This window comes from Pholcus phalangioides, unplaced genomic scaffold, assembly GCF_987345545.1.
Source record: "Pholcus phalangioides strain wild (caught in Gottingen) unplaced genomic scaffold, Ppha-v1.0 ptg000039l_1, whole genome shotgun sequence".
Lineage (NCBI taxonomy): Eukaryota > Metazoa > Arthropoda > Arachnida > Araneae > Pholcidae > Pholcus > Pholcus phalangioides.
Window position 1 is genome coordinate 8,660,076 of NW_028301625.1, and position 26,437 is coordinate 8,686,512.

Here is a 26,437-nt window from a genome sequence, read left to right on the forward strand (position 1 = left end):
ATGAGGCACAGGACAAAAGCTGGGGGAATGGAAAAGTTTTTGGTATATTTGACTGGTTGTAGCTAGAAGGGTGTTTGCGGAATTGGTGGTTACAGGATATTGGCAAAAATTTGATTTTCCACTCCAATCTTCTAGCACTTGTAGATCACCATTAAATCCAGATATTCTGATTAAAATGGTGTCACCTTGTAGGATTTTTTCTGTTCTTTTCAAGTATATGCTTAGCTTGTGTGTTGATTTCTCAGAAATTTCAGATTTTGGTTTTCTAGATTTGATACATTTTCCTTCCATCCACTGTAACTCAAAAACAGTTGGAGATAGGACGGGGTTGCTACTTTGTTTTATGCTTCATTTGGGTTCATCTATCATCCCCTTTTCCTTTGGCAGATAAAGTTCACTCTGCGTATATCATGCCCATGTGCTGGCCAGTTTATGAAACAGCTAGCTACTTCTCATGTTTAGCAAAGTCATTTGGCTCAAGTCGAAAGTATATGAGAAGCTTTTTCTAAGACAAAGCGCATGCTCAAGAGAAAAGAAATATTTTGCTGTTAGAGAAATAGGACAAAATATTGTCATCTCTTACAGGGCCGTCATTCCAACTTTTTCAGGGAGGGGGGCAAAGCACATGTACTCAATGTATGTATATATATATATATATACCATTTTTAGTGTATTTTCAAAAGCCCCCTAAATGACTTGCCTGATCTCTTAGTTATACAGTCTGTCTACAATTGCTTGTTCAGCAGATTAAAAGATGTAAAATCATGATGTTTTAGCAACTTATTGTTTTGCCGGCAAGTTTGTATTGGCTTGGTACATAATACAATATGAAAAACTAGTAACTGGTAATATTTGATCCATATATTCTGACTTCTATTGATTGATTTGAGTTCTAATTGGAGAATCCCATAAGATAAGGGTTAAAAGTTCTTTGTTCATTCAAAAAGTCATTTTAATCTATTCTCTAGATAAGAAGAATGCTTGTTTTCCATTCACAAAGGATTCATAGGGTTATGTTTTGTTAATTAAGGATTTATAATTTGTTGTACACACATGCAATATCAAAATTGTCTAGTTGCCTTCATTACTCATACTTATAGCTTCACTTGCCTAAAAAAATTGATGTCTAACACACATGAAGAATGAATTTTTTTTATTTGTTCTCACTTCACCATTTATAGGTGTTCCAGAAACCTCTTGTATATGATTCAAAAAATGTATATGATCAATAACTTGTATCTGCCCCTTTGTTTATGGATATTAATGTAGAAATTGCTGATCTGTGCACATTTCTTTACTTAGTATGAAATATTAATAAAACAATATAAGATCTCTCTCTCTCATAAATTATGCTATTTTGATGCGAATCTTCATTGGAAAAAATATTCTTCTAGTTGTTTATTTAGAGCTCTATAGATGCTACGAGAGATAGAACAAAAATGTTTTTAGAATGATATCATATGGCTTACAATTTGAAATAGCTTATCATGTAGTGCTCAAACATAATGTATGAAAACACTTATCGACACGGTACAGGGTGAAAACTTAAGCCTGTTCCACCTCAAATAACTTGTGAACTGTTATTGTAGAAACACACTTTCAATTTTTAAAAATATTCAAATAACGTGTTCATTTTAGACATCATTTATTTAACTGACGGCTGTATATGTACTGAGATACAAAATTTAATTTTTTGTAGTCTCCCTGTTCTCTAACTTCCAATTAAAAAGCTGTAGCTCTATCTCATGTGAGCAAAACAAAAAGAAATCTAAGTTTCTAAATACAAAATTAGCCAAGATATTTGTGTTCGAAAATCGCTGAAAATTAGGGAAAGAACAGCACATAAACCGGATAAAACAAGCTTGTTCCTTAATATATGATGTTCTTTCCCTCATTTTTATCAATTTTTTTACTTAAATACCTTAACTAATGTTGCACTTAGAAACATTTTTTTTGTTTTGAGTTTTTTTTGGGCAGGGGCGGCTCAAGAGAGACAGAGCAACAACTTTCCAATTGGAAGTTGGAGAACATGGAGACCATTAAAAAAATTAAATTTTCAATCTCTCTGCATATATGGTCATTAGTAAAATAAATTACATGTCTAAAATGAACACATTATATAAATACTTTTTCTAATTAAAAGTTTCTATAACCAGCAGTTCAGGGGTTATTTGAGCTGAAACAGACTGAAGTTTTCCCCCGTATATTATAATTTGTATACTGAGCAATGACAGAGATACAGAGAAAGAAAAATATACTGCAAAGAGGCAAATTTTTTATTTTTTTCAGATAACAGATGAAGCTGATTATGATGATCAGTATCTGTCAACATTTGAGCTAGAAGGTAGTGATCTTTCATATATATATATATATATACATACATATATCTATATCTATATATATATATATATATATTTGAGTTTTTAATATTTGAAAATTTTTTACCTAGGGAATTTGAAAATGCTTCAACTGTTTAAGCTTATGAAATGAATTGATGGAAAGAAATGAAAAAAATTTAAATGGTTTCTCGTGCAGAGAATGTTCTATATAAGATATTACAGAAAGAAAGAATATTTAAAATTTTTTTTATCTACAAATCATTTGCAAATACACTTCATATAATAGTATTTTTAACATTTTTACTGCCCATTAAATTTGATAGAGCTATGCTGACAAACCACCTCATAATTTTTATGAATACTAGCATACTATACCATGAAATGATTCATATGCTGATAAATATGTTTTACAGGAATTTGACAGGGTTTCAAAAAGAGCAAAATAAACTTTGGCTAAGGCACAGATCCATTCTCAAAGCTCTATCTACAACTTGACTGATATAATTTCAACAACCATGCCATTGGATGCAATGTATATGATGACTAGTTAACTAGACATTGGTCCGCGAATTGAAACACGTGATGGCAGAGAAAGTGTTAAAGTAATTTTTTAACAAGGAAACAGATATTTTCTGGATATTATGCTGAGGTGAACTCGGAAAGAAAAGTCATCTTGTCTCTGCCGGGACTTGTCTCTTCCAGTTCACCTTAGCATAGTATCCAGACAATATCTGAATTTCTTTGATATCTTGGGCTGAGAAAAAAGCTGTCTATATCTGTCTAATTTTCTAACGTTCTTATGTAAGTTGCATAATATTTCAAGTATTGAAACAATTGATTTTTTCTATTTGAACTTTTCAACCCTTAAACTGCTCAATCATCTAACAATCAAAACAATATTTTAATGTAGAGAGATCTCTATGTATATGTTACTATCTGGTAGCCAATCAAGTTTACAAGCTGTTAGCTGAGTCATGTCAGACTGTCCATCGCCCAGTCTCATTCAGCATATATATGCTCCAAGAAAGAAAATTATCCCTGATACTGTAGCGCACTGGTTAGAGCACTTGTTTCAGTTGTGAGGGTAAGGTGGTTTGATTCCTCATGAAAGCAAGTGAATTTTATTTCCAAAAATCATCAATTGAGCATTTTATCCAGTTCCCTGTAAACAATATTTTAAGCCTTGATGAAAATTATTATTTTTTTAAACAACTAAATCTGAATTCTTGAAAAATTATGTACTGCAACTCACCTTGAGATCATTTCCATAAATATCCTATTTATGGATATATAAATATCCTATACTATTTTTCCCAAAAAATAGTTCTATGCAATAAGATTAAAAATAACAAGGATAGGATTCTTTGCACAGAGATAAGGGGGTTAAAACAACTTCAATATGAGCGTGGTAGCCCTGGTTGATAAGATACTCACCTAAAGTACCAAAGGATGTTTAGGAGTGTTGTGAGTTCGATACCTGGTTTCGTCCTTGTCAGAAACTTTCCTGACATGGGGTGCAACAGAAATAGTGACATGGCTACAAAAAAAGATTGCTACCTCATTGAGTCCCACATCGAGGGATTAGCGCACCAACCTCTCAATGAGTATTTAAAAAAAAATTTGTTCGAAATCTGCAATAAATTGTAGATCCCAGTCTAATTGGCTGTGTGTGCAGAAAATGACAGTGGTGCGACAAAAATGATCAACTTCAATATAATATAGACAAAAAAAACCTTATTGAGAAATTGCTTTATTCATCTTTCAGGTACTCCAGTCTGTGCAGGAGTTGTCAAGGCTGAGGCTCGCGTAGTTTTATCAGTGGATAAAGCTATCGAAATAAAGGTTCGAATATACACTTTCCAGATTTGCACGCAAATTGATTATTCTTCATTTTATGATTTGCATTTCAATGATTTACAAGTTATTCCAGGGTAAAGGGACTTATATACGTTGTATACATATTAGATTTAATTTCATGTTCTATACCATATTTAGAAATAATGATTTTTTTAAATTGTTTTCCCTGCCTGCAAGCCAGAGTTTGTGCCCCCATGCTTCACTGGCTTCTTAAAACTAAAGGAAATTAGGTTAAAAATTTTGTCATGTTATCCAATGCAATATTCATTTATTCTTTTATAGGTGTCTGTTTTTCTTCAATATAAATTTTACCATGCTTATTGAAAAGTATTTGAAGGCTGGACTTGCATTCTTATTTAACAGGTTTTTTTCATACTCATACAAGTGAGCATGCGTGCAGTTATGGTACTTAAATGAATGAGTAACTTTTTTTTCCCCCACACAATTTTTATGAAACTCTCAAGCTTTTGGCAGTAAATGGCAGTTGTAACTGTTTTGCCATTGTGACAAAAACTCAATGAATCACAGTCTTGGCAGTCCAGATCATAATTTCATAAGTGTGCAAGTTTGGTTTGAACAATAACTGTTCAAACACAACTTGCACGAAACACACCAACATTTACGAAACCAGCACAATTACACAAAAAAAAGTTTATTTTGATCCTTCACCAGGGGCGTAGCCAGAAATTTCGTTCGGGGACGACGACCAAAGTGACAGAACAATAGATTTGGCCATCTTTTTCCCTTTTTTCGGTCATTTTCTCACATTTCGGGGGGGGGGGGGGACCAGACCCCCAAGTCCCCCCCCCCCTGGCTACGCCCTTGTCCTTCACAACAAAAGGTGAACAAGGATCGAAAAGAAGCTTTTTTGTGTAATTGTGCTAGTTTCGTAAATGATAATTCTTTTTCTTCTAACAATATTCATTCCATTCACTGTCCAGCAGTTGATGTTGAGCAGATTTGACATATTAATATGCATTTCTTTTCTCGTTGGATGATTGTTGCACTGTAAGATAATTTAACTTTAACACGCATGTCAAGAACAAATTTTATGGGTCATCATTAAACTCTGGGCTCTCACCCTTCTTAAAAATCTCACCCTCATCTCTTTTCAAAATAACCAATGTAATTGGTGTTAATGCATTGATTTTAAATGGGAAGAAAATAAGTACAAGGAGGGAAAAAATTTGCACATAATCGAATGAAACCTCATATATTCGGTTAAAAACCTCCTCATCGGTCATATAAAAATATTTTACTGTGAAAAAAATATGTTGAACCTCTTGCTAACTATGGTACAAATAAATTTTAAACATTTTTTTCTTGGAAAATTAAATTATGTCATTGAAAATTTATTGCTTTAATATCAATTTTTTTTTTCATACCAGCAAGGAGAAATTCTTGTGACATATTCAACAGATATAGGATGGAGCCCATATTTTCCATTATTATCTGGTGTAATTACTGTCTTGGGTGGACTCATATCACACGGTATGTGGAAATTATATCTCAGAAAAAATAATTACTCACTATTGCTAACATTGATAATTCATGCCAGTAAAATAAAAGCACATTAACATGGACTACATACTCAGAGCAATAACTAATATAAATTATTTTATGCAAAAATGTTATCTGAATTCATTGTATTTTGTTTGAATAATCGAATCTTTGAGAGACAGAAGTTGAACCAGAATCTGAATTTATGTATCAAACTAATTTATGTATTATCCCAGCTACTACTAACTTTTCTTTCCAAAATTTGTCTTGACATAATATCCAGAAAGTCTCTTTCCTTGACGTAAATTATGTATTTGTTTGAAAAAAATATTCTTTTGAAGGTGCTGTAGTTACTAGAGAGTATGGCTTGCCTTGTGTAGTCGGAGTTCAGGGAGCAACAGCCTTACTCAAAACAGGTAATTTTTATATGATTTTATAGGCAGAGGCCCATACAAGAGTATGTGTTTGATTTGACAGAGGCTGTTTTATGTTGTTCAAAAATTCACTCGTAATAAGAGAATGATATCTGAAGGGTTTTTGTTTCAAACTATGTACAGTCAACTATATTCTCCATTTTTTTGTTTCTACTGATTGTTTTAAATGTAGTTTATTTCCTCATAACAATAGTTGACTGTCTGTCAGACCTTCGCAATGCGTGTATCACACTCTAACCACTGTCCCAGGTGTACAAGTATGAAATGCGGATTTCAGAAAACAGATGGTGCACCAATGCAGTTTGTGCTATAAAGATTTGACACTGCGCCATTTTGTTGTGTCATCAACAAGTGTCAGATGCGCACGAGTGATAAATTGGAAAAGTGTGTGCATAGTGTTGTATTGTTGTGTTCAATATGTCGAAAGTTATACTGAACAAAGAGCATTCACAGACAGCATTAATTTTTTTGTTTTCATTTGAAGAAAACTGCTGCTGAATCATACCGATTACTTCGAGAAGCTTATGGTGAACATGCTCCATCGCAAGATATGTGTGAATGATGGTTTCGGTTTTTCAAAAGTGGCGACTTCGATGTTGCAGACAAGGAACATGGAAAACTGCCAAAAAAAAAAAAATGTGGAATTGGAAGCATTGTTGGACGAGGATGATACTACACAGACACAAAAACAATTCGCAGAGCAATTGGGCATTAGTCAACAAGCTGTTTCCAATCGCAATGCCCCATGACAACGTGAAATGCTCCTTGACAATGTTCAATGGTCAATGTTCCATCACATACAGCAAAAGCGGTTCGCAGCACGTTGGAAGCACTCAGCTGGAAGTTCTACCCTATGTGGCTTACTCACCAGACTTGGCTCCTTCCGATTACCACTTGTTTGCATTGATGGGTCACGCACTTTCTGAGCAACGCTTTTGTTCGTACGAAGATGTGAAAAAATAACTCGATGAATGGTTCGCAGCAAAAGGGGAAGATTTTTACTTACGTGGTATTCACAAATTTCAGGAAAGATGGGGGAAATGTATAACAAGCAATAGAGCATACTTTGAATAAAGCACTTTTTATCATTCTTCCGAATTTAATGTGTTTTTTAAAAAAAAAAATCTGCATTTCATACTTGTACACCTGGTAGATATGTCTGTCAGACTAGACACGACCCGGGCTCTGTCCCCACACGGGTAAAGGGCTTACATCACAGAAGGGACAGACAGTCAACTATGTTATGAGGAAATAAACTGTTTAAAACTGTCAGTAGAAGCAAAAAAATGGAGAATAAAAAAAAAAAAAAAATTCTTGGGTTAAGAATTTATTATTCGATGGTTAAGTCTGTTAGAGAAATATGATGCTTTAGTTAGAATACCAGAAGTATCAAAGTTTTTAGATGACCATGTGGAATCTTATATAGCATAGTTAATTAGAAAATAAGTTGGTGAGTAACGAGAGGGTGAAGATTAATTTCACATCAAAATTCAGAAATGGACACGAAGACTAACAGTCATGGATAAAGCAGGTGGATTTATTTTAGATTCATTCTAATTTGTCGATATTACTTAAAGTGTAGCAGTTCCAGATTTCAGATGCATACATACCCCAGTAACATACTATATCATTAGCTACTGGGGTAGGAGAGTATGCGGGAAATGTAAGCTCGGTAACAAAAAGTCTGACATCGCAAGTGGAATGTTTCAGGTTGGGTGAACGAAGAAAAGTTTTGAACACATTTTTTCTAGTAGTTGTAGTCGATGAGTTAATTCTAGTGTAGGTCTGCCAAGATATATAAACTGAAGAGCGGAAAAAAACTGGTGCAGGCATGCGTATGCAAATAAAGAGATATGGAACCAACCAGAGTCGGCAACGCCTATATAACACAACAAGTGTTTGGCATAGTTGTTAGATCGGTTACTGCTGCTACAATGGCAGGTTATCAAGATTTAGTAAGTTTGAACATGGTGTTATAGTCGGCGCACGAGAGATGGGACATAGCATCTCCGAGGTAGCGATGAAATTTGGATTTTCACATACGACCATTTCACGAGTGTACCATGAATATCGGGAATCCGGTAAAAAAATTAAATCTACGACATCGCTGCGGCCGGAAAAAGATCATGCAAGAATGGGACCAACGACGACTGACGAGAATCATTAAACGTGACAGACGTGCAACCCTTCTGCAAATTGCTGCAGATTTCAATGCTGGGCCATCAACAAGTGTCAGCGTGCGTACCATTTAACGAAACATCGATATGGGCTTTCGGAGCCGAAGACCCACTCATGTACCCTTGATGACTGCACGACACAAAGCTTTACGCCTCCTGGGCCCGACAACACAGACATTGGACAGTTGAGGACTGGAAACACGTTGCCTGGTCTGACGAGTCTCGGTTTCCAATTGCTTCGAGCTGATGGACGTGTACGGGTATGGAGACAACCTCATGAATCCATGGACCCTACATGTCAACAGGGGACTGTTCAAGCTGGTGGAGGCTCTGTGATGGTATGGGGCGTGTGCAGTTGGCATGATATGGGACCCCTGATACGTCTAGATACGACTCTGACAGGTACGTAAGCATCCTGTCTGATCACCTGTACCCATTCATGTCCATTGTGCATTCCGACGGACTTGGACAATTTCAGCAGGACAATGCAACACCCCACACGTCCAGAATTGCAACAAAGTGGCTCCAGGAACACTCTTCTGACTTTAGACACTTCCGCTGGCCACCTAAATCCCCAGACATGAACATTATTGAACATATCTGGGATGCCTTGCAACGTGCTGTTCAGAAGATATCTCCACCCCCCTCTTACTCCTACGGATTTATGGACAGCCTTGCAGGATTCATGGTGTCAATTACCTCCAGCACTACTTCAGACATTAGTCGAGTTCATGCCACGTCATGTTGCAGCACTTCTGCGGGGGCCCTACACGATATTAGGCAGGTTTACCAGTTTTTTTGGCTCTTCAGTGTAGTTGAATTACTAATAGCATACGGAAATTCAGAAGAAAAGTTTATGAGAAATTCTCATGGAAACTGTTTTTATGTGTTGAGAGACATTTGCTCTGATGAGCACCAGTTACAGATGGAATTCAGATTAAGTTGGAGAATTTCATGGTCAGACTCCTATTGATGGTACTGTAAATTACACAATCATCAGCAAAAAATCTAGTGGTGCAGTTGATGGTTTCTGGGAGATTATCAACTTAAACAGAGTTTTTACAGTGGCATATGGAAAATAAATAAAAAAAATAGGTAAAACAGTTTTTCCACATTTAGAGCTGTTTTTTCCTTATGCTATTCTGTATTTCTAATATCTCAATGATATTGAACTTGGAAACATGGAATTTTTTTTGTTGGCATCAGGAGAGACAGGGGAACAACAGCTTTCTAGTTGGGGGTTTGGCACACTGGCACTGTATAAAAAGTTAATTTTTTATTTTAATAACTATACAACCCCCTTGAAACATGAATGACATATCTGAGTACTACATGTTATTTGGAAACTTTTTCTAATTGAAGGTATATCTCTAGGATTCTATTCGCCAGTAAAATACCATACTCCATTTGCTATGCACATTGTATATCGTCATCATCAACAATTTTTAATCTACTGCTGGATGGTCTCCTCTAAATTTTTCACCTTGTATATACTTTACATTAATACTGACTTGAAACTTTTTTTTCGATGCAGGTGATTTGATAATATTGGATGGAAGTCAAGGTAAAATCATGAAAGTGCAAGAGTGTGTAAATACTAATGGAGGAAATGGTTGTGAACATTGATTAACAAAAAAATATTTATTCTTGTACAGATTAGAACTTTAGTTACAATGTGTAGCAAACATAGAACTTGTAAAAGCTTTATATACATAATACATAAGGATATTAATATCTTCAATGTATGTAGCACATCTGTGATTAAATTTCTTTCACCATATGTCTTCAGGGTCACTTGTTTCTTCACTGGAAAACGAAACTGTACTTGACATCAGGAGATTCAGGAGATACAAAAAATCACACTTTCAATACATCTATATACAGGGCGTCCATAATTAAAAGACCCTATTTTAAAGTAGCCTACAGGCGAAACCAGTCATCAGAAAAAGTGAAATTTTGTGCAGGACTTCGTGAAGTGATGGGAATTTGTTTTAGGGGAAAAAAATTAGTTGTACATGTTGCGGCACCACCAGAGGGCGTTTAACTTTGAATACCAGTAGTAAACATGTAAATTTATATGATGTCACGCAGCAGCTGTTATAAAACCTAGAAACATTTGCAGAGATGTTTCTCAATGTGTTTGCTGCTCACAATGACGATAAGTTTACAAGATCACACTTTCTTGTTATAACAAAACAGCAATTCTGCAATAACTACTCTATGGAAAAATCTGACTTGGAAGAGGATTGAAAAAGGTCCAGTGAATGTTGAAAACCTTTGGAGTATGATAATGAAATATGAAACTACAGGATCATTAGCTGTTTCTCCTGGAAGAGGAAGAAAGCCCATTTTTATAGATGCAGAACAGGAAGTTTTGCTTCAGGTGAAGAGGACAGAGCTTCAAATTCTTGTGGTAGCACTGCACATTCACAACTGCCAAATTTGGGAACCAGAAAATCTGCACGCTATCTTAGAAGTTCTGTTCCATTCACCAAAAGTGACAGTATGGCATGGCATGGATTTACTGCAACATTTATTCTCGGTCCCTACTTCTAGGAGAAATTACATTCTACAGGTCCAGTGACATGTTCGATCACAGTGAAGCGATATGCATTGTTGTTACAGAACAAAATTGTTCCATCTCTGCAAGCATGTCACTGCCTTGCAGACATAATCTTTATGCAAGATGGAGCTCCTGCACACACTGCAGCGTGTGTTAAGAATGTTCTTAATTTTACAGAAGAACGTATCAACAGCCGGCACTTCCCTAATGTATGGCCTCCCTGATTCCCGGACCTTAATCCATGCGATTTTTGGCTTTGGTGGCATTTGAAACGTCTGGTAAGTCATGATAATCAAAGAACTTTACCTGACCTTAAAGGCAACGTTTTATGCCACATGCTGAACACTTCCCCGCACACACTTCGGTCAGTTGTGGAACATGTCATCTTGAGATTTCACATGGTATCTGAAAAGGATGGCCATCATGTGGAACATGTTTTGTTGCAGTAACAATTGTAAACATTTGCCTAAATGTGTCATTTCTTAATAAAACGCCCGCTGGTGGTGAAATGTGCAACTAATTTCCCCCAGAACAAATTCCCATCACTTCATGAAGTCCTCCAAAAAATTTCACAATTTTGATGACTGGTTTTGCCTGTAGGCTACTTTAAAATAGGGTCTTTAAATTATGGACACCCTGAACATAAAATTGATTTTCTATATTCGTTGCCTAGTCTTAACAAACTTTTAAAGTAGCCTATCATTCCAGTCGGGCCCTGTTTGGTATGTATACAAAATTTGGCGGAGAGCAGTCTAAAATTGTAGATCTGTATTAAGAAAATATACACACATCAAATCAATTTTATGTGTGTATATTTTCTTAATACAGATCTACAATTTTAGACTGCTCTCCGCCAAATTTTGTATACATACCAAACAGGGCCCGACTGGAATGATAGGCTACTTTAAAAGTTTGTTAGGACTAGGCAAATGCCTGAAATGATAAACAATGTTTCCAAAGCTAGGCTAATAAGAAAACTAGCCTCACTTACCCTTTACGTAAAAAAGGCTCAGTCGATAACCCAGAGAATTATCTGCCTCTGTCATGCCTTTGCTCAATCTTGAAAATTTATACATTAATTTCACAACAATGACTTGAATCATGGCTTTCTGCAAAAACGATATCTTATCCCCCCTCTCAAATTGGTTTCAGAGAAAAAATCATTAACAACTGATAATATATTCATTTTAGATTGCCTTATTAACAAAAAAGAACCCTAAGATAGGAACAATTTTTTTGCTTTATTCATTGAATTCAAGGCCAAATTTGATCGTATTAACAGAAACATTTCTTTTTGTAAAGCTTTTCACTCTTGGTTTCAGTTATCAGTTTGTTAATGTTATTGTTGCCTTGTATGATTCCAATCATCAAACTATTTCAACTGACAGGGGCTTCATTGACAATTTCTCGATCCAAACTGGTGTTTGATGCAGTATAACTTTGATAGTCTTTGCACCAATAAAAAACAAACTTTAATCCAATCCGAAGGTGCATATGTATTTTCAAATAGGTGATGGCACATATTGCAGTGAATCCATCTTAAAAATGTGATATTTGTTTTTGGTGAAGTGCTCTTATGCACTCTATAAAAACACCCTCTACCGCCTTTTCTATTGCAATTCGACCGCACATTCTATGATGAAAAATGCTTGTTTAGGTGTCTTATCACTTTTAAAAGGTGATAAGACAGCATAATTCATGTTTGTCCTATGAATTTATAATCAGCCTGTATTACATATGAGAAACATCAATGAACTAAACCTCTTCCGCTACCTATTAAATAAAGCTGTTACAATTCTTCAATTACAATCAGCGACCCGATTTTGATTAATGTGCCGCATGAGAAAAACAATATATGATATGATATTAACTGATATTCTATAAGCAATAATATTAATCAAATTATTAAGTTTGCTTCGAAATTTTAACAGCTGTTATTTGCCCCAGAAGTATTCTCAGACTTCAGTTTTTTTGGCTGTGCAGAAAAAAAATTCCCTAAATTGTACGAGGCAGCATGTTATTTTATCATTCCACATAGAAACAGGTTTGTGTAGGTGAAGTAGAACAAAATGTGGCCCTATCTGCGAAAAAATAATTAAAGGGCACTTTTTTTTCCATGTAAGAACAAAATTTTCCATTTTACTGTGAGCATGTAGGTGCTCATCATATTCCTCCTCCAAGACTGATCTTTCGGTGGGGCCTCCACTATAGTGAATTTATATTTAAAAAAGAAAGTTTGTCCCGGCCCTCGTGCTAGAGCCCTGCCAGTCCAACCCTTGTAGACAGGTGTCGTGCCCCAGGCACTAGACCCGAGGGGTGCAAATTTCATTCTTAAACCTCTCTAACATTACAAGGGGGCGTCAAAATGTGCACGTGCCCCGGGTGACCAAGCATCTAGTTGTGGCCCTGCTGGTAGAGGTCATAGTGCACTTAAAACATTAAGGATAGATGCTTGATTTCAGATGCGTGATATATATATTCACTGACACAACTCAAATGAACACCCTATGATTCACTGATGATTAGCATCATGATTACTTCAGTTAAAGCCATATGTCAGAGTTTTTGGGGGTGCTTTTCTTCTGGTGATGGTTATTATCAAAGCTCTCGATTGTGAATATACCTCCTAATAGGCTGACAGGGGCTCCAACCTTATGAATACCAACCATGAGTTCAACCGGGAACAGCACGGAGACCAGTGGTGCCACATCCAGCAATAGGGCGCTAGGCTGCGATCTTCGGTGGCCCCCAGGTCAGACTCTTCACAAACCCCCCTTTAATATTAATTTGTAGCATGAAAAACAAAAAAGAACCACATCTGATGAAAATTATCTCTGGGCACCCGGGCAGGAGCCCTGTAGACCCACTCCCTTTGTGGAGGCCATGCACGAACCTCAGTTGAATCACGATAAAATTTGGTAAAATTATTTATGACAATAAATATGTAAATTAAGAGGTGCTGCCCAGGCCCTCTTTTATTTTGCCCTGGGGCAATGATGTTGCTGGGACGGCAGTAGAAACACTTTTTTTTGATTAAATATGCAAAAATTTCTTTGAATTCTGTAGAACAGCATTATCATCAAGGGTTTCGCGAAAAACTTTACCCTGGTATAGAGAACAGATATAAGTATACAGAAATGGGCAGTCAGAACATTCTGGAGCTAAACAGCACCACACTAGAGATTCTTCTATTATGGTGTTGGCTGAAAGAGGCATTTCTCAGAAGATGAACAAGGAATCCATGCTTATGCTGGGGGGATTTGACTAAAGAAAGGAAACTCAATTGGAAAAATGTTCATAAAGAACGAAAAGATCCTTAACAAAAAAGAGAAGTAGCCTAATTTTTTTCCAAGAACCAGTTTCTCTAGAAATAGGTGACACTTTTTGGATGTGCAAGAAAGGAGTTGTGCTGAGATGAATTAAGCATTGGATAGCAAAGAATTCAATAACATATCAACACTGAAAAGTGTTGTATTTACCTGTGCTCATTTATTCACTCGTGCTTTCCCTTCAAAATTATTTGATGTGTAAAAGTTTGTGTGTGTGAGAGAGTGAAAACACTGTCATATAATAAATCTGTCATTGAAAATGCTGCCCCTGTAATCATACTGCCTCATGCCTGGCACCGGCCCTGGGTTGGAGTGTATCACTTGTTTCCTTCAAACTTTTCCTGGGAAACCTTTTAACTAATCCCGACCCCACAATCTCTTGTTTTACTTCTTAACACGTTCATTCAATCTACAGTGAATAAATTCTATGCTGAAATCAAATCTAGTGAATTTCAATCTATTTACACAAATACCTTAGCAACTTCATTACTGAACCTTACTTAAACAGTTGCAATGACATTAAAATTTTTTCCAAGCACATTTGAACTTTCTCTGAAATGTCCTATCTGTGATCATCAGTGAATTGCCAATTTTATTCATTTCTTTTCCAGAAGTATAAAATTTGTTGGAGTATGGAATGAATTTTTCTCACACTGGTTTCTCTGCCTCTATTTTTGTTGAATTTCTCTCCCGTAACCCAGCATCATTTGCTAAATTCTCAATTTTGTGAATTTTTGACTGTACAATTAATTTTGATTTTTATCCCCTCAATGTGTTACATTACGTAGGAATCTTTTTAATTGCTATATGATTGTTTTGAGATAACAAATTTGTTATAAAAAAAGGTTTGGCCTATTGCTTAATACAAAATTTCAATTATACTCTTACAAACTCTAGCACTGCGTTAGCCCATTTCCTTGTGGTACCTTCTATGGTCACCACAGAAAATTTTGTGATTGCATTCTCAAAATTACAAAAAAAAATCACTTGAAAAATACTATACAGCACTGTAGTTTTAAAAAACAAATATTTTTTATCATAGAATAATGTCATTTGTTACAGTACCTCTCAATTGCCTAAAGTTATAACTAATTTCATTTCAACATCACTTCTGGTTTAACATCATATCCTTCAGGACGTACAAACCTTTCAACATATTTCAATCCATGTGATCCATTTGATGAATAATTTTCAAAAAATGGGAGATCCAGGAGGTGAGGAGAATATTTTTTTAGAAAATATATCCAACAAACACAAATTTCATTCTTAAGAAAAAATAGGGCTTCCTCTTGAGTTCGTTCATAGTACTTTGGGTGACATTCCAATTTATCTAACTCTTCCAACATAGTGTTGTCAACTTCATATATTTCTCCAACTACTTGCTAGAAATATTTAAAAAAAAGCATAAATGGTTGAATGAAATAAAGTTGTAAATATAAAAATTAAGGAAATTAAAATAAAGAACTAGATAAATGACATGAAAAAACACATAAAATTTAATAGTTAACTAATCTATTTAAAACTAAATCATGAATTAGTAAAATCATCAATGCATCTTATTAACATTATTCAGAGGAATTTCTAATTTGGCAAATGCCAGAAAGTGTTGTATATGTGTATATTCCCTGATAAATTAACAAAATGTCCGACGCGCGTATCATGTGTTTGAAGTGTTGCCAAATTAGAAATCAAAAATTAAAACAATTTTTGTGTTTGCAGATCTGTCTGCTCTTTAAGGAGAGACTTCCTTAGAGAGAAATTTGGCCTGCATTGACACCTTAAAGTTGGGAAAGTACAGAAAACACACAATTGCAGTAGACTCTCACTAATCCGCTGTAATGGTGCCGCGAGTGGAAACAAACCATTCCATTTTTGAAAGTGCTTTAAAGTTTTGTGTTTCGCATTGATAAATACTTTCATCTGTTATCATAAGTAAGCATCCAGTGTCGGCCCACAACCATCAGACACGATGGTGCATCATTGTCAGGAGATGCCCGCATTGTTTATGCAAAACCACTGTTGCAGCCACTAATGTCACCTGGTGGCAACAGAGGCAATTTGGATGATATACAAATCTTATATACAATCGGTAGTGATTGGCTGCCTCTCCTATAGCTGGTAGGATGTGTATATATATTGCAGCAAACAACATCATGGTCTCATTGCACTTGTAATTCCATTTTACTAGTTAGCTTCACTTGGGGAGTTAGGATGTCTTAGCCATGGGATAGCTCTCCAGTCCTCTATATATGTTCCTGAACTCTATTCATGGCTTCATGAGGCAAAGGAATGGATGAGCTGACATCAAACACCTGGCTATAATAAACTTCCTGATTGGATATCAGGACAAGCAATGTGGCAATTTATGGTAATATATCAGTTTCATTCCAAATTTATAAAACTTTTACAACCAATTCTGTTAAATATTCTCAAATTAAAAGTAATAAAGTAATGATTTTGAGTTCATTTCTGACCCTTGTTGTGTTGGATCATCTCGTGATGCTCTCTACTGAACCTGAAATAAGACCAGGTTCATCACACCGGCACATATCAGACCAGAGTGTGTCGTATAACTAAAATCACTGAATTATTGCCAGTTAATTGAAAAAGCCCATTTAAATAATATAAACATCTGTGCATAGACATACAATGACATGTTTTCTGCATCTATGCTCAAAGAAAAATGCTGGATTACTTTACTAGCACATGGCCGGATTACTGAGAGTTTACTGTACAGCCAATTGCTACCTGTGCTGCATGCACAGATCAATCTGCAGAGCCATTACGATGCCCACACAACTGCACAGTAGTTCTTAACTAAATTGATTACCAAGACAGAAAACTATTTAGCTTGCAGAATTAATAATCGGTTTAATAATAAATTTTGTCATCTTTAGGTATATATATATAAATTTGTTACATCTTCAGATATATATATATATAACAGCCCTATACTTATTTTTCTACTGAGAGATTGGGTAGAATTATGAACCTACTTGGTGATGATTAAAATGAGTGAACCCAACTCAGAAAATTTGGAAGAAACACACATTCTGGTATTTTTAAATGAAGAAATTTTGATGTGTTAAGTGTAACAAATATGAAGGAAGCAGTTACTTATTGCAATCAAAATGTACAGTGTGCTAAGGAAAGTTCCTTTGCCACATTTTACTGGCAAACCGTTGATTCTAGAGCTATAATTTTGATTAGAAAAGTAACAACCTGTTGAACTTAAGATACATTATTCATGTTGCAAGGGGTTGTATAATTATTAAAATTAAAAAAAAATTGGTTCTTTTAAGCACAGGGTATCTGTATAAAAAACTAAGGGTGCAGTAGCCTGGTCGATAAGGTACTCGCCTGAAGTACCAAAGGATGTTTAGAGGTGTCACGAGTTCGATACCCGGTTTGTCCTTGTCAGAAAACTTTCCTGACACAGAGGTACAACAAAAAACGGCGACTTGACCGCAGCAAAAAACTGCTACCGCAGGGAGTCCCCCATTAAGGGGTTAGCATACCAGCCTCTTGATGAGTATAAAAAAACAAGCCTGCTATTCTGAATCGACAATAAATTGTAGGTTCCGGTCTAATTAGTCCTCGTGTGCAGAAAATGGCTGTGGTGCGACAAAAATGATCAAATTTATAAAAAACTAACTAGAAAGTTGTTGCTCTGTTTCTTCTGAGGCAAATGAAAAAAAAATTCCAAGTTTCTAAGTGCAATATTCACTGAAATATTCAAATTCAAAAAACAGGAAAATTGGGGGAAAACAGTATTAAATGCAGAAAAACTGTTTTACCAACATTTAATGCTGTTTTTTCCCCAAATTTACTCGAATTTGAATATCTAAGTAAATATTGCACTTAGAAGTGTGAATTTTTTTTGTTGGCCCCAGAAGAGACAGGGCAACAACTTTCTAATTCGGTTTCTGAGCACACTAGGACTGTATAAAAAGTAAATTTCTTTATTTTTCCATGTATACGACCCTTCAAGAAAATTTTGATGTTTTAAGTAACTGCACGTCATTTGAGAACTTTTTGTAATTGAAAGTATGTTTGAAAGTCAACTGTTACAGAGATATTCGCTATGCAAACAATTTGGGACAGCCTGTATACAACCCTTTGTAATACGAATAACACATCTGAGATCTACACATTATTTGGATACTTTTCCAATTGGAAGTATGCCTCTAGGATCAATGGTTCACTAGTAAAATGTGGCTGAGGGACTTTCCTTACGCTACCCTGTATACATTAAATACTTTTATTTCAAATAATGCCATGTTTATACATTAGATCAGTCTGCTCACTGCTGCTGGGGAGAGGGCATGGTCCCCCCCCCCATGTCTCCGCCCATATTTTACACCACATATTTTTGTGTAATTTTTTTATAATTCAAGAACTTTTAGGATACATGTGAAAAGGCTCGCTTGAGTGCATATTCATTTTTTTATAACTAAGCATCCAAACGAAAAATTGGATTATATTTTCAACAAATGCATAGTCATAATAATGCTGGAAAAAATAATTACATTAAGAAAATCACAGAATATTTCAGGCACTGCTATAGCATCAATGGATTTCATATGTGGTTTCTCAATAGGGAAATGGATAAAATTATGTTGTTTTAAAGTAATTTTGGTTTATTTTGCTACAAAACACACTCCAGTGCTATGGTCAAGTATACATCATTATTAAAGGTCAATCAGGGTTTGGGTTTCAGACAGAACATGTGGTTTTTAATATCCAAAAATAAATCTCTAAAAGTGCAATAGTATATAAAATTTAAAAACATAAAAATATGTCATGAAACCAATGTTTCTCAAAGGGGTGATGGAACAAACAAAGGGCGCAGGTAGGAGTTACAGGTGCAATATAGGATCCTACAGGTCGGCTTAGCAAGGAAAGCACTGAGAGTATATTTTTTTTCAGAGCAGAAGGGAGATAAAATAAATAAGTTTGGAAGACTCTGGTTTAACAATCAGATTGCTCCCATCATCCACAGATGATGAGCATAGTAGCCCCTGCTCAATCATTCTGTGATTAGAATTTTTTTTAATATGAAATTCTTTGACTCCTTTATGATCATGGACGAAGTATTTCATCCAAACGCCAGTGGAATAAATTCAATCAAGTTATCTGTGCTTTCTTTCTCTCTTCTCACCATTGCAAAGCTTTGTTGTAACCCAACCAGTTTACTGTCCAACCTTCAGGGATTTCTGAGTTTTTCTGGGGTTCGACTGCATCAAAAGCTAAAACATTTTACTTTGGTGTTGCAATGAAAATATCTATATTTGAGAAATATTGATGTTAGTTTAGGTTCCACGAAACAGTCTCATAACCGTCAAAAGCGCAACGTCAACTAGATTATTGGAAACCTCTTGTCTAAATTTTGAGTTGATTGATAAGCATGAAATGAATAATATTACTTGTCACAAATTTTAATGTCCATGAAATAATTATAAAAAAAATTGCTTACCTTTCCTTTGCCTTCACAGTAAAGTAAATATGGAATATTATACCTTGATGCAATAACAAGAGGCCATTTTTTCAGCGTTTGAGCTGGTCCTAAGTATACTGAGACACCTTTCTGGTCATGCAATAACTTATGATTTGGCTCATCCTTTTTCAAAGTGCCATACAAAAATACGAGGTGACGATTTTCAGTCAAATTCTTGTTATTTTTATCTGAATTTTCCTAATAAATACACACAGCATTAGCAGGCAGAAAAAGACAAGAGGAAGTTTTCATAAGCATATTTTTATGCAAGCTAAAGAAATCATTTTAACAAAATCATTTTTAAAACAAAAATCAAAATGAGAAAAATGTAACATACTTGACGACTCTTTTCTAGGAAAAAAAAAATTTTTTTTGTATATCCCTGTGATAGCTTATAACTCTGAATATTATCAAAGACACAAAAAAAAAAAAGGAGTTGAATTATTACCACTCCATGTAGTACAAAACTCCAATACCTATTTTACAGACAAAATGTATAAACATGGGTAGAGGGATCCTAGCTTAGTGTCAGTAAAAATAATAATCATAGATTTCAATAAAAATACTACTGTTGTAGAGTGTTACGGGAAATCCTGCTGGAAAAGTTGTTGAGGCATATTCCCAATCAAGAAGTCTCACTTTAGAGAGGTAGCTATTTTATTTCCCATATCAAAGAAGTTTTTCTGGCTTAACAAGGACTTGATTTCAGCATGGCAACATAGGCATTTGGCCAGGGCCCAATGTTTTTAGGGGGGGGGGGTTCCCCAAATTTATAATAGTATATTATATTTTACTCAAATTTTTATGAGTTTTATTTAGTAAAACTTTGGAAAATCAGAATTTTCCCTACACCACATCATACTATTGTTAAAGTGCCCATTTAAATAGCAAACCCTATTAAATATCAATTTTAATATTTTACCAATCAGTAATAGACTTTACACAGCATGTACAATGCACCTATTGCAATATTAACTATGTGACGAAAATATGCTTCAATGTGTCAGTTTTTTTGTTTGATTCATCAATTTCACATCTTTTGACTAAAATGATTTATAAAACATGTTTAATAAACAAGAAATCCTCAAATCTTCATGAAGATTCTTCATATTTGCAATGCAAGACTTCATGTAGCTGATCTGGCAAACTGCAACAATTTTCATCTTTGGTTCAGGTTGATGCCACAATGCTAGAGGTTTAGAAGAAACATTTCCAAATTTTGAGACAGCATTGAATCATCATCGACAGTTTCACCAATATCAAACTGTCATAGAGAAAGCTCATTCTTATTAAAAAGGATAAAAATCATCAGTTCACTCAAGTCTTTTACAAGAAAAACTGTCATCTCTTTAGCTTCATTGTGTATTGAAGCTGAGATATCTCAAAAATTATATTTTGATCACATTATATGAGAGTGAGACAAAAGCATTTATTGTAAGACTATTAAAGCATTTTATGGAGACTATTAAATTACATTTCTAATTTAAAATAGTGAATTCCCTTTTTTTTTATGTGTTTACAAACAACATGTACTTTATTTGTTGACCTACCAAACTTCTTCAATCACAGTCCAAGGGGAACCTAATACCTCTTTTGCCCAGGGCCCATCTAGTCAAATTCAGGCCCTGGGCTTAACGCATTTTCATTGTACTGTCCTAATAACATCTCAAGTAGGAACCACTATGTGTACAGGGTATTTGTAAACTGTTTTCTAAACAATTAACAACTAATTTTAGGGGTGATAGTAACCATCAAGAGGAACAATATTTACAATGGAACCTATGTTGCAATTTACTCAGTGTCAAAAAAGAGTAAGGTACATTGTCCACATTGAACAGTGGAAAAAAGACATACCAAAATCATAAATTGCACAATTCCATGTAGATCAGCGAAAGAGTCAAAGGAGATGCTGAAAGTGATGTTCAAGTCAGGGTAGGCAGGTTTTTGACACTTTAAACTGCCACGTCAAAAATCTCAAATATTGCTATTCAATATAAAATTTCCAGTTGAAAATATACAAACTGATTGCATGTAATGTTTGAAATCACTAGGTTATACAAAAAATAAATACTTAATATGATTTTCTGCTCTCTACAGAATTATTTTGGACAATATATGTGAATTTTTTCTTGTAAAATATACAATTTGAATAAAGCATATCATAAAGGCTGAAGGAAAAACTATGGAACTATTTGATATTCCTCAATTCAAGATGATTCTCGACCTTCCAAAATTTCTTGAACTACTTCTATACAGTATGTGTATTGATATAAACCATATGCTGTACCCTTTCCATAACAGATAGGTGTTTACAAATTTCCTTTATGCCATATAATATGTAATGTTGATTCCTATCAATAAATTATCTAGATAATCACTGATTACTTAAAACATTACCCTTATTGTGCATAACATTAGAATGTATCTAGCAATCAAAATACAGTCGGATCCACCTATAACAAAGTCTGAAAAAACAGCCAAACTGTTTGTTATAAGCGAACTCCATTATATCCGTATTGAATTGAAAAATGATGTGCTCAAGAAAAATATAACATTTTACATGCATGATACATATTTTTTAGTAATCTGAGCATTCTCTGAAAGAGATTAAAATAGTATATATTTTTATAAAGATTGAAAAATTTTGATTGAAATCTTACGCAACTGAAAAATGATGTGGCAATTATTGATTTACTTATAAAGTTTAATTTACAGATAAGATTTAGATAAGATTACAAAGACATTCGTGACAATTTTATGTCAAAAATTAGTTATAGGCATACCTTGTTGAAATCAGGGTTCATTATAAGCAATCAAAATAGCATAGATGAGTAATATGAAATACACAAGACACAGGAAAAAACTTTGTTATATGTAAGCATTTGTAATATTCATGTTCATTATAAGTGAGTCAGACTACTAAATTGTAGCATTAAAATGTCCTTTAATTTGGCAGGTTTTGCTGATTGTATTTGATGCTTAATTAAGAAACTCCTATAACTTGATCTTAGTGCAAAAGTAAGAATTACAAAGTTTGACTATAATATGGCATATTTACTACCATTTACAATGTAATGGTTTTCCAAAAAAAGCTGTATCTGAAATTCAAAACTGCTTTGGGTATCGAGCTCTGCCAGCTCTGCTTTGATTGAAATAAGTAATAATACTTTTTAAAACGCCAGATTTACACAACCTAAGCTAAGATATTTTTAGATAAAAATAAATGAGTTTAATCAGTATATTAACAGATGCTGCGCAATAATTTTTCTCCGAGGAAGACAACATTTAAGAATCACAGATAGTGATGGATTTCCCCTATGTGCAAGAGCTTATGGGCAGGATTATGGGCATCGAGGAATTCCTCACTTCAAATGAGATCAGAGAGATGTGTAAAATGTGGGAAGCTGTGCTAAAGTTCGTAGAAACAACCCAAATAAAGCTGCAACAGTGCGAGCAATGAATATGTTTAACAACAATGCAATTTCCAATTCCTTAAAAGCAAGTTTTATTGGATAGGTTTCTTCTTGAAGTCACACGAAAAGAAAAATGTTGCAGTGAGCCAGCAGATAGCACCCCATAAGTCAGCCGTTCTCTGGCTTAGAGGCAGAATGCAAACCAGTCTCCCATTTGAAAAAGTCTCTCCACAGACAGCAGGCAGACCTACAACACAATATTGACAAAACATGAAAATTCAAGCATTTCCATCTTTATTTCAGAAAATGGAACACAGATGGCAACACACACACAAACACGAAACAAGCACAACTCCACAACATAATAAGGCTACACATACACTCAGAACATGCATTCCAGCGTGTGCCAATTCGTTATGAATTCCACAGAGGAATGTGTATGAGGTGCACGTATGGTTTTTAGTAATAGTCTTCTCTTTTATCCTATAGAGCATAGTCTCCCAAACATTTTGTCCATCGCCCCCCCCTTCATCAGAAATTTTTTCCTCTCATTGCCCCCCAACTCAAGTAAACCTATAGGATCCTATGTTAAATCAGTAGGTTATATTGCCCCCTTGGACCATTCCATCACCCACCAGGGGGCGATATTGCCCACTTTGGGAAACACTGCTATAGAGCAAGTTAATTTGTAAACATTATTGTATTTTATGTTCACTTTATGGCATTACTATATATTGTGTTGTATTATTGAGTAGCTGCTGGTTTCATCAGTCAATTTTATGTGAATGAATAATTGTGGAGCAAATCATCCGAGTTCCCTGTAGAAAAACCTGTTTTTATATATGAGTGATTCGGATTATGAGCATGTTCACAGAGCAAATTATGTTTGCCAACCAAAGCTCCATTGTAATTAAAATATACGTATTTAAAAAACACACAAATAATAATAAAAGTTATCTTCATAGAGATAACTCACATTCATTAAAGTTCTATCCAAAACAATTTTTTGACAGTTAGAATGAGCTTTAGAATTTTTTTCAAGTTCTTTGTAATATCTTTCTTTTTGGTTATGTATGTATCTGAAGAATGATGAATTTGAGCTAGTAACTTTCAATAGAGTCTCCACTGTGATGGTCGTAACGTTCAAGCGTTTACAAAGAGGCATAAATAAAAACTCAATCATTTCAGAAAATCCAATGAGCTATTTAAACGAATTATTAATTATGTCGCATCATTCATTATACTCAAAACATATATTGAAGTACGGAAGTTCATACCGATGATGTCATTATGTGTATGACCGAAACCAAAGCAGTATTAATAACAGTGTTGCCACCAGTCAAAACTTTCCTTCATCAAAGACCAGGCTTAAAACAAGTCTCCCTGCAATTGTGAATGTGTGTTTTGAGCTGCTATAATTGGCAACTTATCGCCGAACGCGAAAGTTGACTGGTGATTTCGCTCGAATGAACAACGTTTATGAACGAAACGATGAACCTCTCCGCTAATTATACGAAGTACAGATGACGATACCAAGCGGAAAGAAAAGCCACATTCTTTTGTGGTAGGGTTACCAGACGTCCTCCTTTTGATGTCATTTCAAGCAGGGTTGTAAATAGGATTTTGTCCGCCCGGGGCAAAACAGATTTTTCCACCCCCCCCATAACTTTAAAATTCGATAATTATGCAACGATGTTCTTTGTTCCCACCGAAAATTTCATGAACATGGCCTCATCGAGGAGAAATATAATTTAATTTATTTTATTTACTACTTCTCCTCTAAGGTGTAGACCCAAAATTGCAAAAGTAACCACGGCGAAACGCGTTTATCCGTGGTTCCTTTTTACAATTTTGGGTCTACACACGTTGGTCTTTCCGTAGTATCAGATTCCCATATTTCTCTTGGTGAACGTTTTATTTCGTGGAATTCATTTTAATCCACTGAAATTTGCAGTAATACTCCATTATTCACCATTGTGATTTTTTTCCATAATTTCAAAAATATTTGGGAACTTTGTTTACTTTTGGCGTCATTTTTGGCATTGTCCCGTATTTGAAATCCCATTTTCCGTGTTTCACTCGAGGAAATATGGTCAGCCTAGTTACAGCCCATTATGATACCGACTGTGCTATCGATGGACACCACTGAGCTATAAGTAAACTTCCTTATAGCTCAGTGATGGACACACACACACAGTAGTAAAGTATTCAAAATTTAAACTTCCACTAGTCAACGCCATCGAGAATAGCAACCTACTTTTAAAAATCGAGCGCATGCGCAATCTGACATATTCAACACTGCGGCGAACATCTAGTTAAATAAGAAGGCCATACGCCCCGTATTTCCCGGGAAAGTCCCGGTTTTTTATGTTCTGGCCATCCTGACTTTTTCCAAAAATGTCCCGGTTTTTAAACGAAGTTTACTTGAAACATGAATTTTTTTTTATTTTCACATCAAAAGTGTTGATGCAGGTAATTTTCATAACTCAAAATAACTATGGTTTGACATAAGCTGACCATATTTGTTCGAGGAAAATACGTGAAACTAGGCTTCGAAATACGGGACATTGTCAAAAATTAGCAAAGTCGCCAACTCATGCTAAAAATCTTAGAAAAAGTCGCCAATCGAGAAGACTGAAGCGCCATTTCAAATTGCAGTGAATTAAAAAAAACATGACAAATATGTGAAATAAATATTCTTATTTGTAATCGTAATTAGTTTAGTTTAGACCCGAGCACGCCCAGGCTCTGTCGCTTTGCGAAAAAAGCTCATTGATCGTGAGATCGTGAGCGTGCCGGAGAAGACTCAAACCGGCAAGTCGGCCGGGAAAGCACACCCGGTTCGGACCAACGTCCCGCCAACCCCCAAGTAGCACAACCACACCCAAACCCCCAATCCCCGGGCATATCACCGCTCGACAAAGTCAGGACAGCACCGCGAGTGCGATTCCTCCTCCGTCCCGACACCCGTGACAAGGCCCCGCCGGCGCGGTCCACAGCGCCCCAACACGCCTAAAGCCTCCTAGAGAGTAGTATCTAGGAAGCTTTGACACGCCCCGCAAAGGGAGACCCCCCGACCACCCCTACCACCCCCACCCCCAAGAACTTCTATTGTGGGTATAAGAGGATAATTTGTTCGTAATTATCATAAGGTAATCGTAATTATCATAAGGTAATTGTTTGAGAGTTGGGAAGATAATTCTAATTTGAAGAATGAAACCCAAATTGGCTTCGTTGAAAATACACGAAAAACCGAGACATTTTTGTAAAAAAGTCGAGACACCCAGAAAAACAGAAAAAACTGTCCTGGCAAATACTGACGTATGAA

General features: G+C 35.3%; 2 protein-coding genes across 5 annotated transcripts; one reads left to right on the forward strand and one right to left on the reverse strand.

Moving 5' to 3' along the window:
* LOC149065539 (uncharacterized) lies at nt 1–10,087 on the forward strand. Its single transcript, XM_089254005.1, has 7 exons — nt 1–42; nt 586–636; nt 2,290–2,344; nt 4,105–4,181; nt 5,585–5,687; nt 6,038–6,112; nt 9,842–10,087. The coding sequence occupies exons 1-7, from the start codon at nt 1–3 to the stop codon at nt 9,931–9,933; spliced, it is 495 nt and encodes a 164-aa protein (XP_089110131.1). The 3' UTR covers nt 9,934–10,087.
* LOC149065540 (gamma-glutamylaminecyclotransferase-like) lies at nt 9,934–24,629 on the reverse strand. 4 transcript variants are annotated; one of them, XM_089253618.1, is made up of 4 exons: nt 24,086–24,610; nt 19,676–19,894; nt 15,346–15,581; nt 9,934–10,113 (listed from the first exon to the last, which is right to left on the reverse strand). In XM_089253618.1, the coding sequence occupies exons 1-4, from the start codon at nt 24,290–24,292 to the stop codon at nt 10,080–10,082; spliced, it is 696 nt and encodes a 231-aa protein (XP_089109744.1). In that variant the 5' UTR covers nt 24,293–24,610; the 3' UTR covers nt 9,934–10,079. The 4 variants fall into 4 exon arrangements, with proteins under 4 accessions (XP_089109744.1, XP_089109743.1, XP_089109746.1 ...); XM_089253617.1 differs by having other exon boundaries at nt 15,265–15,581; nt 24,086–24,608; XM_089253620.1 differs by having other exon boundaries at nt 24,387–24,603.
* Between the last annotated feature and the right edge of the window lie 1,808 nt (nt 24,630–26,437).